General features: G+C 45.6%; 1 protein-coding gene across 2 annotated transcripts in view; it reads left to right on the top strand.

Moving 5' to 3' along the window:
* Positions 1–14,768, top strand: part of KIRREL3 (kirre like nephrin family adhesion molecule 3) — an 851,964-nt gene that overhangs the window by 820,385 nt on the left and 16,811 nt on the right. Inside the window, exons 12-13 of one of the 2 annotated variants that reach the window (XM_073569971.1) lie at positions 1,999–2,197; positions 13,729–13,764. In XM_073569971.1, coding sequence (XP_073426072.1) covers positions 1,999–2,197; positions 13,729–13,764 — 235 coding nt within the window. The remainder of the gene's footprint in view (positions 1–1,998; positions 2,198–13,728; positions 13,765–14,768) is intronic. The other variant, XM_073569972.1, reaches the window with a different exon arrangement.

The following is a 14,768-nucleotide window of genomic DNA, read 5'->3' as shown; positions in this document are numbered from 1 at the left end:
TACTTTTCCCACCTACACAAGTCTGCGGATCTCGCCGTGCGCCTGCGATCTGTGTGGCACAAACAGGAGCTGAGCGAGCGATGACGAGCCGTGTATCCGCCATCACCAGCCGACCCCTCACTGACCGAGTGTCAGAGGGCAAGGCGACCCCTGCAACCGCCATGTTACCTGCGCCATGTCCGTCACTGCTGCTGTGCTCCCTCTGGTCTTTGCCCCAGGGCACTTCTTATGTTGGACCTTTAGGGTAGATTGACACATCGAGTATTTGCTGCAGATTTTGCACTTTTCCTTTGTAACCGGAGACCCTCCGCTCAGAGAATTCTGCCCTGTAGCGGATTTTAACATCTGAATCCTGTTCGTTTGTGCGCGGAGATTTTCAGCATTGCGGAGATTTCTTGGACTCTGCTGATCCCGTGTTACACTGCGGATTTTCTGCATGCAGGCTCGCGCCAAAAATCTGCACCAGACACGCAACATGTGAACCTGCCCCGAGGGTGAAACAATTTTTTGTCTTCATTGTCGCATTTTAACAGCTATAACTTTATTTTCTTCCCTTTATGGCGCTCGCTGTGCCGCACATTCACAGGATATTCTCTGGGGTGATATTAATCCCCCACATTTTACTTGGCGAAACGTCCTGTGGGAAAAAACAATAAAAATCTATTCTCCTTAAAGGAGTTGTCCACTACTCGGACAGCCATTTCTGAACCCTATATTCCCCTTATACTCCCCTCCGGTGTCGGTGCCGTTCCAGCAGTGTCAGTACTGCCTCTCCAGGTGACGGTGTGACAACACCTCGCGATCCCGGCAGCCAGTCGGCTCTCGTTTCCTCCGGATGTGTGATTTGTCCAAAGGTAAAGAGAGTGAAGCCAGCTCTAATTGGCTGCTGGAATCCCTGGCAGGGCATGCTGGGAGATGTAGCATCACAAGTTGCTGGTCATTGCTCTAGTCACACCCAGAGCTGCAGTTCACAACCTGCAGGTTTCTTTACATCCTTATCACCGATGTGTAGAATAGCAAGCCTTGTTCCCTGTAGTGTCGGTGGTGTCTCAGGAAACTCATCAAGGTGAAGAAAGGAAACTATAAAATCTTTCACTTCTGTCTTGACGGCCGTAATGAGAAATCATTGCACTGCTCCAGCATTTCAGCTTCAGAGATCGACTTTATTAAATTGCTCTGTGATTGGCACATCAGATACTGAAGAGGCAGACTGCGAAGGGTGCATAGAGGACGAAGGTTGCATAGAGGTCGGGGGTGCACGGAGGACGGGGACAAAAGGGAAAGCAGAGGACAGGGGTGCACAGAGAATGGAGGGTGCTCAGAAGATGGGGAGCGAAGGGTGCACAGAGGCCGGGGAGCAAAGGGTGCACAGAGGACGGGGGTGCACAAAGGACGAGGAGCAAAGGGAGAACAGAGGTCGGGGGGTGCTCAGAGGATGGGGAGCGAATAGAGGACGTGGAGCGAAGGGTGCACAGAGAACGGAGGGTGCACACATGACGGGGGTTGCACAGTGGACGGGGAGCAAAGGGTGCACAGAGGACGGGGGTGCACAAAGGACGAGGAGCAAAGAGAGAACAGAGGACGGGGGGGTGCTCAGAGGATGGGGAGCGAATAGAGGACGTGGATCGAAGGGTGCACAGAGAACGGAGGGTGCACAGAGGAGTGGAAGCAAAGAGCGCACAGAGGCCGGGGAGCAAAGGGTGCACACATGACGGGGGTTGCACAGTGGACGGGGAGCAAAGGGTGCACACATGACAGGGTAAGTAAAGAATTGGGGTGTCCAGAGGAATAATAAACGGCGCTCTGAACACTTTGGCTGAATTCTGAGACCCCGAACTCCCCCTCGTCCAGCAGAACACTCTGAACTTGTCAGATTCTGTTGTTTTCCTGCCGTTACTTATACCCTCGGACAGTGGGGGGAGCTCCTGCGCCAATCATGAGGTGGTTTTGTATGTGTGGCTCCATGTGATATGACTACATTTTATCCTTCTGCCTTAGGCCTGGTCATGGAAGGAGAACGTCCTGGAATCGGGGACCTCTGGCCGGTACACAGTGGAAACAGTCAGCACGGACGAGGGCGTCATTTCCACCCTGAGCATCAGTAACATTGTGAGGGCCGATTTCCAAACCATCTACAACTGCACGGCCTGGAACAGCTTCGGCTCTGACACCGAGATCATACGACTGAAGGAGCAAGGTGAGGGCGACGGTATACATATATCTGCATGATCATGTGACCATTAAAGGGGAACACCACCTTCATGATGGTCATTAGGAAGGACCCCTCACTAATGAGAAGATCGAAGGCCTTCTCAAATATTAAATACAGCAAACATAAGGGGAGAGATTCATTACTGTATAATCCCCATGTCACCAAATCCGCAACTAATCAGGAACACGTTATGAAATGCGGAAATAAAACGTAACTTTAATTACATAGTTTAAGATCAGTATGCATCACGAACATGTCATACAGGGACACACAAAACGTATATATAAAAACCTATAGGCCGGGGTCACACTTGTGTGTGTAATCCGAGAAACTCTCACATCAATACCCGGCACTGCCGCCGTCAACCGGGACCGGAGTGTGCAGCTACATGTATTTCTATGCAGCCGCATACTCCGGTCCCGAGTGCCAGCGACAGTGCCGGGTATTGATGCGAGAGTCTCGCGCTACACACACAAATGTGACCTCGGCCATAGAAAGAGTCCGTGTCCCAGTAAGTGATGGAACACTGACAATGGTCAGATACGAGGGGCCGATGTGTCCATCACTCCGCACCGCAGATTAGTCAATGACGCGCAGATCACATCCAGCTGCAAAATATCATTGTTCCATTATTTGCCTCATTTTATTTGGCAATGTCGCCAATTTTATGGTTCTGAGTTCTCTTCTCTCTGGTTTCCCTTATCATCTCCCAGAAAGGTCCTGTATTGTCCCTGATTCCAGACTGACCCAGACCCCCCGAGACTCGTGCCCTTACAGGGTCCATCCATGGCTCACCCTTGTCATCTGAAAATCATATTTTGTGACTGTCAGTTTGAGCCGGGTATGATCTGCGTGTCATTGCCTTAATCTATGGAGCTACAGTTGTGGCCAAAAGTATTGACACCGCTGCAGTTCTGTCAGATAATACTCAGTTCCTTCCTGAAAATGATTGCAAACACAAATTCTTTGGTATTATTATCTTAATTTAATTTGTCTTAAATGAAAAAACACAAAAGAGAATGAAGCAAAAAGCAAAACATTGATCATTTCACACAAAACTCCAAAAATGGGCCAGACAAAAGTATTGGCACCCTCAGCCTAATACTTGGTTGCACAACCTTTAGCCAAAATAACTGCGACCAACCGCTTCCGGTAACCATCAATGAGTTTCTTACAATGCTCTGCTGGAATTTTAGACCATTCTTCTTTGGCAAACTGCTCCAGGTCCCTGATATTTGAAGGGTGCCTTCTCCAAACTGCAATTTTTAGATCTCTCCACAGGTGTTCTATGGGATTCAGGTCTGGACTCATTGCTGGCCACCTTAGAAGTCTCCAGTGCTTTCTCTCAAACCATTTTCTAGTGCTTTTTGAAGTGTGTTTTGGGTTATTGTCCTGCTGGAAGACCCATGACCTCTGAGGGAGACCCAGCTTTCTCACACTGGGCCCTACATTATGCTGCAAAATTTGTTGGTAGTCTTCAGACTTCATAATGCCATGCACACGGTCAAGCAGTCCAGTGCCAGAGGCAGCAAAGCAACCCCAAAGCATCAGGGAACCTCCGCCATGTTTGACTGTAGGGACTGTGTTTTTTTCTTTGAGTGCCTCTTTTTTTCTCCTGTAAACTCTATATTGATGCCTTTGCCCAAAAAGCTCTACTTTTGTCTCATCTGACCAGAGGACATTCTTCCAAAACGTTTTAGGCTTTTTCAGGTAAGTTTTGGCAAACTCCAGCCTGGCTTTTTTATGTCTTGGGGTAAGAAGTGGGGGATAGCACGGTAGACACAGGAACATTCAGGTCTTTGGAGATGGAATTGTAGCCTTGAGATTGCTCATGCTTCCTCACAATTTGGTTTCTCAAGTCCTCAGACAGTTCTTTGGTCTTCTTTCTTTTCTCCATGCTCAATGTGGTACACAATGTGGTACACACAAGGACACAGGACAGAGGTTGAGTCAACTTTAATCCATGTCAACTGGCTGCAAGTGTGATTTAGTTATTGCCAACACCTGTTAGGTGCCACAGGTGCTCTTAATTACACAAATTAAAGAAGCATCACATGATTTTTCGAACAGTGCCAATACTTTTGTCCACCCTCTTTTTTATGTTTGGTGTGGAATTATATCCAATTTGGCTTTAGGACAATTCTTTTTGTGTTTTTTTATTTAAGACAAATTAAATGAAGATAAAAATACCAAAGAATTTGTGTTTGCAATCATTTTCAGGAAGAAACTGAGTATTATCTGACAGAATTGCAGGGGTGTCAATACTTTTGGCCACAACTGTAAGTGATGGACACATCGGCCCCTTGTATCTGACAATTGTCATAGAGTCTGTGTCCCTGTAAGGGAAGGAACATTCTGTAGGTTTTTATATATATATATGTGTTGTGTGTCACTGTTTGTGATATATACTAATATTAAACTATTTAGTAAAAGTTGCGCTTTCGTTCTTCATTTCATGCTGTCTTTTGGAATATCCAATGTGCCGATGGCGACTGGAGACCTCTCTGCCCAGAGGGGCTGAGATCTAATAGAAGGCACGTGAGTGAGATGCATCTGAAGGTGGCGTTCCCCTTTAGGTTCTGCTTGCTGTCTGTGAATGCTGAGCCGCCATACCATGATGACTCCGGACTGACAGCATCCAACACAGGAGGCGGCAAGATCTATTGTAAAGGGATAAATTGATTTTCATCCCGTTATCGCCAACACACTGCAGAAATGGCACTGGAGGACGCAGTGGAGCTGACAATAATAGGACCATAATGGTCGCCGCTGGCGCTCTGCAAGTATTAGATCAGAACGGACAGACCACTCGTCAGGTATAATGCGCATGACTTAGAGGGGAATCCAACAGCTAGAAGCGGCCATATGAAAGGCATTACACTTTATATGATGCCTTTTTATAAAGACAGACTGTGCACAGATGATGGTGGTGGTAGTCCTCAGTAACAGATTATTACTCCCCGTCCCTTTTACATGTGAGAGGTCACTTCTGGCTCTTCCTCTGCACCCCCCGCTGCCTCAGTGTCTGCACATGGCACTTGCTCTGCGGCCTCCTTCACACGTCATGGTGGTTCCTGTACTGGAAAAACCTGTACTGGTGAGATCCGTGTCCGTGTACCTGTATGTGACATCCATGTATCCGTTTGCTGCCTGTGTGTCACATCCATGTGCCGTCCGTATCACACTTATTGACACCAAAAGCAGTACAGTTTGCACTGATCGCAGGCGCCAGCTGCTGAAGGCAGCTCTTATCATTGTTGCTTCGTCTCCCTATGATCAGCACGACCAGGTGACAATGATGGGAGTTGTATTCAGCACCTTCTGTGTACATTCTGTGTAAAATTAAGAATTAAATAAAAAAAAAATGTTGTGGGCTCCCACTTAATTTTCATAACCAGCAGAGGAAAAGCCCATGCCTGGGGGCTGATGTTAATATGCTGGGACAAGGGACAATACCCCATAAGGTTCTCAGGTGATTAATAACAGCTCACAGCTGTTTGCTTAGTGTTTCCTGGTGAATTTACAGGGACCTCAGAAAAAAAAATGACGTATGGTCCCCTTATAAATTCAAACCAGTAAAGGCTAAACACACAGCTGTTGGTTGATATTAATAGCCTGGGAAAGGGTCAGAGATATTGCCACCCCTAGGCTACCAAAACAAACCCTCAGTCGCCCCAGAAATGGCGCATCCATAAGATGCACCAAATCTGGCGCTTAGCCTTACTCTTCCCACTTGCACTGGTGCGGTGACACGTGGGGTAATGGGGTTGGGGTTGATGTCACCTTTGTATTGTCAGGTGACAATCATCCCAGAGGTTAGGAATGGAGAGGCGTCTATAAGACACCACCATTACTAACCCCATAGTAAGTTTGAAAATAAACACAGCAAGAATAAAATTCTTTATTTGAAATAAAACGCAACACCCTTTTTTTACATAGGTTATTCTCACCTTTACACCTAAAATCAATCAAAGCCCTTGTCCCCTGTAAAAAAAAAAATAACAATAAACAACCATATCACTCACAGTGATGATTAGCAATACTGTCCCACGCCGCATTCCATCTCTGCTACATCTGGATATCTTGATGAGCGGGAGTATGATGCGACCTGGACATCCAGGAGACACACTGAGCTGAGCATCAGAGCACAGCTTCAGTGACGTCATAAAGTTACCGCCGATCACTGAAGTTGCGGTTCCAACAATTGGTTCACTGTGAGCGACCCGATGAACTATTGTGACCACAATGAGATCACCGCTAGCACCATGAGAATTTTCTGACATCAACCCTAACCTTATTCCCCCACTTGGCACCACAACAATGCAAGTGGGAAGAGCGAGTTCATGTCCCAGATTTGGCACATCTGTGTGTTTAGCCTTTGTTGGTTTGAATTTATAAGGGGACCATAAGTCATTTTTTTTCTGGGGTCCCTGTAAGTTCACCAGTATAGACTTAGCAAACAGCTGTGAGCTGTTGTTAATAGCCTGGGAACCTTATGGGGTATTGTCTCTTGTCCCAGATTATTAACATCTTCCCCCAGCTGTCGGCTTTTCCTCTGCTGGTTCTGAAAATTATGCGGGAGCCCACAACATTTTTTTTTTCATTATTTATTTTACACAGGATGTACACAACGGGTGCTAAATACAACTCCCATCATTGTCGCCTGGTTGTGCTAATCTCAGGGAGACCAGGAGACAATGATGAGAGCTGCCTTCAGCAGCCGGTCCATGGGATCAGCGTGAACTGTTCTACTTTTCCCAGACGCTGGTACTTGTCATGCTGATGACACATGAATGTCATCAGTGTGCGTATGTGCCTCACTCATTTTGTCTGCACAAAGAAAAGGACATGTCTGCGGGCTTTTCATAAGGACACACGGTTCGTGTGAAAAACCTGACGTGCTCACCACCATTGAATACAATGGATGTGCGTGTGTCTCTATTTGCGGTCCTTAAAAAACTGACCTCATAAGGATACAAGAAAAGCACCTGTGAAGGGGGACCAATAGAGATAAATATCATTAAGGGGCTGGAGGACATTTCTTCTAGACACAGCACCACTCCTGTGCACTGGTTGTGTCTGGTACTGCAGCTCTGCTCTATTCACCTTGGTGCTGAGCTGCAGTATCAGACTCAATCTATGCACAGGAGTGGCGCTGTTTAGGATGCGGCTGCTATTTGAGACACAGCTCATGGACAGGACTGGAGCTTTTCTGACAGTCGCCATGTTTTTCTAATACCTAAAGCCCCCACCACCCACTTAAATAAATGTGCAGAAGCTAATGTGGTGGAACCGTAATGTCGGATCTCTGCCCTCTCCCCAGTGCCGCGCTTGCGCACAAATAATAATACGTCTGGCACTGCGGGATCCATCCATTATTTTGCCATCATCGGTACAATACAATTAACCTTGTGAACGGTTCAGATCTGAAAAGAGGCCGGAAAATGTGAGAAGTTTTTACAGAGTAGAAATAAAATGTCATTTCTGTTGTGCTGAACGACAGCTGAATCAGGCATTATCTACTCCAGTCACATCCAGAGCTGCAAGCACAATTCTGCTATCCTTTATCATCTCCAAAGAGAGTCTGGAGCTCAAAACGACTGATCAAACCAAGCACCGCAGGGGGCAGAGACCTAATAAGGGTACGTGCATACGTTGCGGATTCTGCTGCGGATTTTTTCACACAGATTTAGCTAAATCCGCAGGTCAAATGACCTGCGTTTTACCTGCGGATTAGCCTGCAGTTTTCCCCTGCGTTTTGACACCTGCTCATGGAGCACCTTGTACCTTACCGCTGCAGTGCATTATGGGGCATCTTGAATGCAGCTTTGGATGTTATTGGAGGACGGGAACAGCCAGGGGTTCAGTAAATCCACAATAAATTAAGTTATTTGTCGGCTCTGGACGAGGCGGTGGTCGCTCCTGTGCGTTCCCATTAGCTCGCAGATTGCCCCCCGGTCACTATTCAGATTTTCTTAATCTCAGCTAAATCAAATCGGGTGGAAAGTTCTCCATATACAGTAACACATCATCTGTCCATCAGTTATGTCAGCGACACTGCACACCCACTCGGGTCACTGCAGCCCAGAGGAGTCTGCACAAACCTGTCACCACCACTGCAGAAATCCAGATCCCGTAGAAGAGGACGGGGGGTGACAACGATTTGTTAGTGAAGTTGGGAGTGAAGATGCTTGACTTGTGTAATGTCTGCAGCCAGAGGGCCGGCGCACGCTCCATCACCACGCGCTCCATCACGCCAACCTCATTACACTGTCTGTGAGGTTATTATGGCGGCTAATGTAGTAGAAGGAACGAAGGAGCCTTCAAGGTGAAATCTGACAACCGGCGCTCACGTCGTAATACGTTACAGGGAGTGCAGAAGAGACGGGGAGCAGGGAAGCGAAGAGGACGCCATTTTCATCCTGATATAACACTGCAAAAATAGACGCCGTGCACAGCAGCGACAGCGGATCCGAAGGCGAGACAGCGGCACAAAGAGAAACTGCACATACACGTTTACAGCAGAGCCGACTATCTCATCGGCTGACAACCTCTCTACATGGTATACAGGCTGGTTGTCAGCAGTCGTAGATGATGAGCTGTAGTATAAGGTGTGGAGAATGGAGCTGTTGCTGATTTCAGAGAAAAAGTTATGGAAACAATAACAATCAACTTCTTACAAGAAAATGACAGAAAAACATCTGGCAGATATCGTCACTACTCATCGTTTCACAGAATGACCCTCAGTCTCATCCAAGAAAACTTTCAGATGAAATGATTGCTGGAGCCGCACATTAAATCACATAAAATATGAATATCGTCATTTTAGTAATGTATCTCTTATTGATCCGTAAAGCCACATCTCAGCCTTAAAGGAGAACTCCTCCTGGAGAATTCTCAACTTCAATTCCTTTTTTCTTCAATCCAGAATATGACACAGTAATGTCCTGCGGCTGCTGAGAATTTTGAGATTTTGTTATTTCAGCTTGATCCCTCATAACCAATACTCCATTAGAAAATCATAAAACTTCCGTAGACTCACTGACATTAATATTTCTATCTGAACGTAAAAATGTTTTCAAAGTGAGAAAACTTAATTTAATAAATCACATCCATATAACTACTGTAATACTGCCCTTATGAACAAGAATATAACTACTATAATACTGCCCCTATGAACAAGAATATAACTACTATAATACTGCTCCTATGTACAAGAATATAACACTATAATACTGCTCCTATGTACAAGAATATAACACTATAATACTGCCCCTATGAGCAAGAATATAACTACTATAATACTGCCCCTATATACAAGAATATAACTACTATAATACTGCTCCTATGTACAGGAATATAACTACTATAATACTGCCACTACGTACAAGAATAGAACTACTATAATTCTGCCCCCTATGTACAAGAATATAACTACTGTAATACTGCCCCTATGAACAAGAATATAGCTACTATAATACTGCCCCTATGTACAAGAATATAATTACTATAATACTGCCCCTATGAACAAGAATATAACTACTATAACACTGCTCCCTATTTACAAGAATATAACTACTATAATACTGCTCCTATGTACAAAAATATAACTACTATAATACTGCCCCTATGTGCAGGAATATAACTACTATAATACTGCTCATATGTACAAAATATAATTACTATAATACTGCCCCTATGTACAAGAATAGAACTACTATAATACTGCTCCTATGTGCAAGAATATAACTGCTATAATACTGCCCCTATGTACAAGAATATAACTACTATAATACTGCCCCTATGTACAAGAATATAACTACTATAATACTGCTCCTATGTACAAGAATATAACTACTATAATACTGCTCCTATGTACAAGAATATAACTACTATAATACTGCCCCTATGTGCAGGAATATAGCTACTATAATACGGCTCCTATGTACAAGAATATAACTGCTATAATACTGCTCCTATGTACAAGAATATAACTACTATAATACTGCCCCTATGTGCAGGAATATAGCTACTATAATAGTGCCCCTATGTACAAGAATAGAACTACTATAATACTGCTCCTATGTACAAGAATATAACTACTATAATACTGCTCCTATGTGCAGGAATATAGCTACTATAATACTGCCCCTATGTGCAGGAATATAGCTACTATAATAGTGCCCCTATGTGCAGGAATATAGCTACTATAATACGGCTCCTATGTACAAGAATATAACTGCTATAATACTGCTCCTATGTACAAGAATATAACTACTATAATACTGCCCCTATGTGCAGGAATATAGCTACTATAATAGTGCCCCTATGTACAAGAATAGAACTACTATAATACTGCTCCTATGTACAAGAATATAACTACTATAATACTGCTCCTATGTGCAGGAATATAGCTACTATAATACTGCCCCTATGTGCAGGAATATAGCTACTATAATAGTGCCCCTATGTACAAGAATAGAACTACTATAATACGGCTCCTATGTACAAGAATATAACTACTATAATACTGCTCCTATGTACAAGAATATAACTACTATAATACTGCCCCTATGTGCAGGAATATAGCTACTATAATAGTGCCCCTATGTACAAGAATATAACTACTATAATACTGCCCCTATGTACAAGAATATAACTACTGTAATACTGCCCCTATGTACAAGAATATAACTACTATAATACTGGCCCTATATATAAGAATATAACTACTATCATACTGTTTCTCAATGCTCTGGGAGGTGGACTGGCAAACTGTAGCGCAACGTGAGCTGTGGGAAGTTGTAGGTCACATTGTTATTAATCTTTAGTTTTGATATCAGGGTCTTGTTTACTTCATCTTCTCCCTCGTAATAAAGTCGCATGTCACTAAAGATTAATCAGAAATGTACATTTGGTTTCTATATTGAAGCTGTAGTGTTCTCTGCATTGACAGCGAGGGGTTAAGGATGCGCCACTTGTTGGACGGTCTCCAAGTCAGCACAGATTTTATTAAATGGCGGGGCAGGCAGGTGGAGTGCGCTCATTAAACTGTGATTTATAGACGCTGCTGTCATGTAGATTGAATCGGGACTAAATGAACTGCTCAGAATTAGCCTTGGGCATCGTCCAACCTAAGCGGAGACTGTGGCCGTGCGGTCAGATGGCAGCATGGAAATTGCTGGGGGTTTATAGCCAGATGGGCCTGTGTGTTTACATAGAGTGAGAGGAAGAGTATGAGCTGCAAGACTTGGGGCCATGAGACCCGTGCGACTGCAAAACAGAACATTCATAGACTCAATGATGACCCTTCATAAATGCTGCCTCTTTTCGTACTGTGCACAGTACTTTGCACTCTGCTCTAGAGCCCCATCCCCACCTACTGCACTCTGCTCTAGAGCCCCATCCCACCTACTGCACTCTGCTCTAGAGCCCCATCCCACCTGCTACACTCTGCTCTAGAGCTGCATCTCCGCCTATTGCACTCTGCTCTAGAGCCCATTCCGACTTTCTGCTCTGTAGCCCATCCCCACCGCCTGCTCTCTACTCTAGAGCCCCATACCTACTTCCTGCTCTAGAGCCCCATTTCCTGCTCTCTGCTCTTGATCCCTATCCCTGCCTCCTGCTCGCTGCTCTTGAACCACATCCCCGCCTCCAGCTCTCTGCTCTAGAGTCCCATCCCCACCTCCTGCTCTAAAGCCCCATCCCCACCTCCTGCTCTAGAGCCCCATCCCCACCGCCTGCTTTCTGCTCTAGAGCCCATCCCTGCTTTCTGCTCTAGAGCCCCATCCCAGCCTCCTGCTCTCAAGCCTCATCCCCACCTCTTGCTCTCTGCTCTAGAGCCCTATCCCGCTTCTTACTCTCTTCTCTAGAATCCCATCCCCACCTTCTGCTCTAGCACCCTATCCCCACTTCATAGTCTATGCTCTAGAGCCCCATCCCCGCCTCCTGCTCTAGAGCCCCATCCCCACCTTCTGCTCTAGCACCCTATCCCCACTTCATACTCTATGCTCTAGAGCCCCATCCCTACCTCCTGCTCTAGAGCTCCATCCCCGCTTCCCGCTCTCATAAGACACAAATTGAAAGAAAGGACACAAACTATTCGTGCCTTGTGTCATCTGCCAGAGCTGATACTGATCCCACCATCAAGATCCTGTCACACAAAGTGACGGCAATAACCACACTCTGCACTAGATATAGATGTCATTATCCCCACAGATGGCAACTGGTCCATGGAAATCTCACCTTAAAGGGACAATTACAAAGTGATAGAGCTTCTCCTTCTCTTTTGTATCTGCTTGCTGTCAGTGAATTCAGTGGAAGGAAAACATCCTGACCCAGCACCGCTCTCACTGCAGAGGGTTTGTTACAATTGCATCCTTTCCACAATCTTTTAGAAGATAAACTCCAGACTGCTACAATGTATCAGTCCAGGTAAAATGTGTGAACGATTCTGCTGGGCATAGAAGGCGATTTTGGCCATGACTTAGGTCGCCCAACATCGCACCTTAATGAAAGGTAATGGGGACACATTTGTGACCCATAATTCACTGCAGACTTGATAAGTGATTTGCAAAAACTCGGAACTACATGGATTTTTTGTTACTTGTGGCAGGTACGTGGGTGTCGCAGAGCATCCTCTTTACAAGCGGCACAGAGCGACCTGTTGTCCCGGGAAGTGCCGTGACCAAAATCATTACCTATCCCCCAGTCTGAGTTCAGGAGAGGGGTCTGCTGTGGGGGATTGTCAGTCCTTACTTTTGGTTTCAGCACTACTACTACTAGCAGTTGAGCATGCTGGGAGTTAGCGATTACTGGTCCAGACTAATACACTGAAATATTCTCACTTCCAGAGGCAATTTACTGACAGCAAATAATGATCCTGCAAAGAATGAAATCCTCTATGCTTTACACTGCAGGCTGATGTCACAGGTACTTGAGGATGGGGTGAAGTTTCTATTATATACATTTTATATATCTAATATCTACTCAGTAGCTTTTTCGCTAATGTTCAGTGGCTTGCAATATAAGTTTAGAGGGGCTCCAAATCTCTCCAGCATGTGCAGGTGACATCTGCCGGATTTGGGGGGGGGGGGGGGGGGGGAGTACTGCAATATTTACTGACTCCATTTTTTGCCATATTCTCTTGGAGATTCATCAGCATTTTTTTACTTTTGGGCTCAGTGCCCAACATGGGCGACGTCTCAAATGGGTTCTCGGTCTTCTGCCTCGAGAAGGAATCCATTAAAGTGTCATCTCTGTCCCAGCGCCCCTAAATCTCCCCTGTCCGGAGCTCTCAGCCTAAATAGTTTTGATTGAGTGTCACTTTTTATGAAGTAGATAATTTATTCTCAAGGCTGAAATGTAGGAAACTGTGTCCTGCCTGTGATCAGAGGGAATGGCCAAACATCGGAGCGGCGCTGATTAATGCCGGGGTGTGGGTGACCCCATATTTGTCGTATGTCGTAGCATGCCGAACCTTCAGCCCTGCAGACACCTGTTTTATCTTTAAACAGGTGGGAACGCGCGGTCAGGAGCGAGTGTGGAACCAGGTATGGGCTCCTAACGTCCAGGTGAATATGTCTGTGTGTGTCCGCCATGATGAGCGACCGGCTCCCGCAGAAGATGCGACAGAACTTTCCACACTTCTCCATGTCTTACATTCCCTTACTTTAGAAATGTCTGTAAATGCACAGGTAACGTGGTTCATGTATTTCTGTCCTCTTACTGGATACTTTTTCTAAGAAGTTGTCATCCAGCTTTACCAGACTTCTGATGGGCAAATCAGTCATGCTAGGTAGCAACTTGCTAATTTATCCCTGCATAATAAGGCAGAGTAACCATTCTGGATCTTGGGAAAGCTGGGTAACTGCTGATATGGCTGCCAGTTCATTGTCAGCGGGAGCAGTCACACAACTTTCCTACAGTCCTGAGCGGAGAATCGGCCTCGTTCTAAAGATATAAGGGACGTAGTGACATATATATCTGCAGAGCGAGGCCGATTCACTGCTCCGGACTGTAGGAAGGATGTGTGACTGCTCCTGCTGACAATGCTCTGGCGGCCATATTGGCAGCCACCCAGCTTTCCCAGTGATCTGATTGGTCAATCTGCTTCCCTGATATCACTGCATAGACAGATTTACATTCAAGACACTGGGAAAGCTGGGTGGCCGTCCATACCATTAGGGGATATCCACATGCAGCACATGTATTTCAGACATTTCAGTGGCTGAGGATCGGCTCCATTGATCCCTCAGACATTTTTCTGCCACTGCAGGGATTTCTGCAAATCTCATTGAGATGAATGAGTCACAAATGTCTGAAATGGTTCGGCTGCCTGTGAATCTTACAGCTGCCGACCCAGCTTTCCTAGCCATCAGATTGGAAAATATGCAGCATTAAAAAGGGTTTCCTGGGTTTGGCATATTTATGGCCTGTTATTAGGATGGGTCATTAATATCAGATTGGTGGGGGGGTCGCGGCATCCCCTGAAGATGAGCGATGTGTAAGTGATGAAACTGCCGCTCGTCTGCCGATACCGTGAGATTAAAGACCC

The sequence above is a fragment of the Dendrobates tinctorius genome, unplaced genomic scaffold (genome assembly GCF_039654945.1).
Source record: "Dendrobates tinctorius isolate UK_male_01 unplaced genomic scaffold, ASM3965494v1 ptg000028l, whole genome shotgun sequence".
Classification (NCBI taxonomy): domain Eukaryota; kingdom Metazoa; phylum Chordata; class Amphibia; order Anura; family Dendrobatidae; genus Dendrobates; species Dendrobates tinctorius.
Note: the sequence above shows the minus strand (reverse complement) of the source record. Positions and strands in the feature narration are given on the sequence as shown.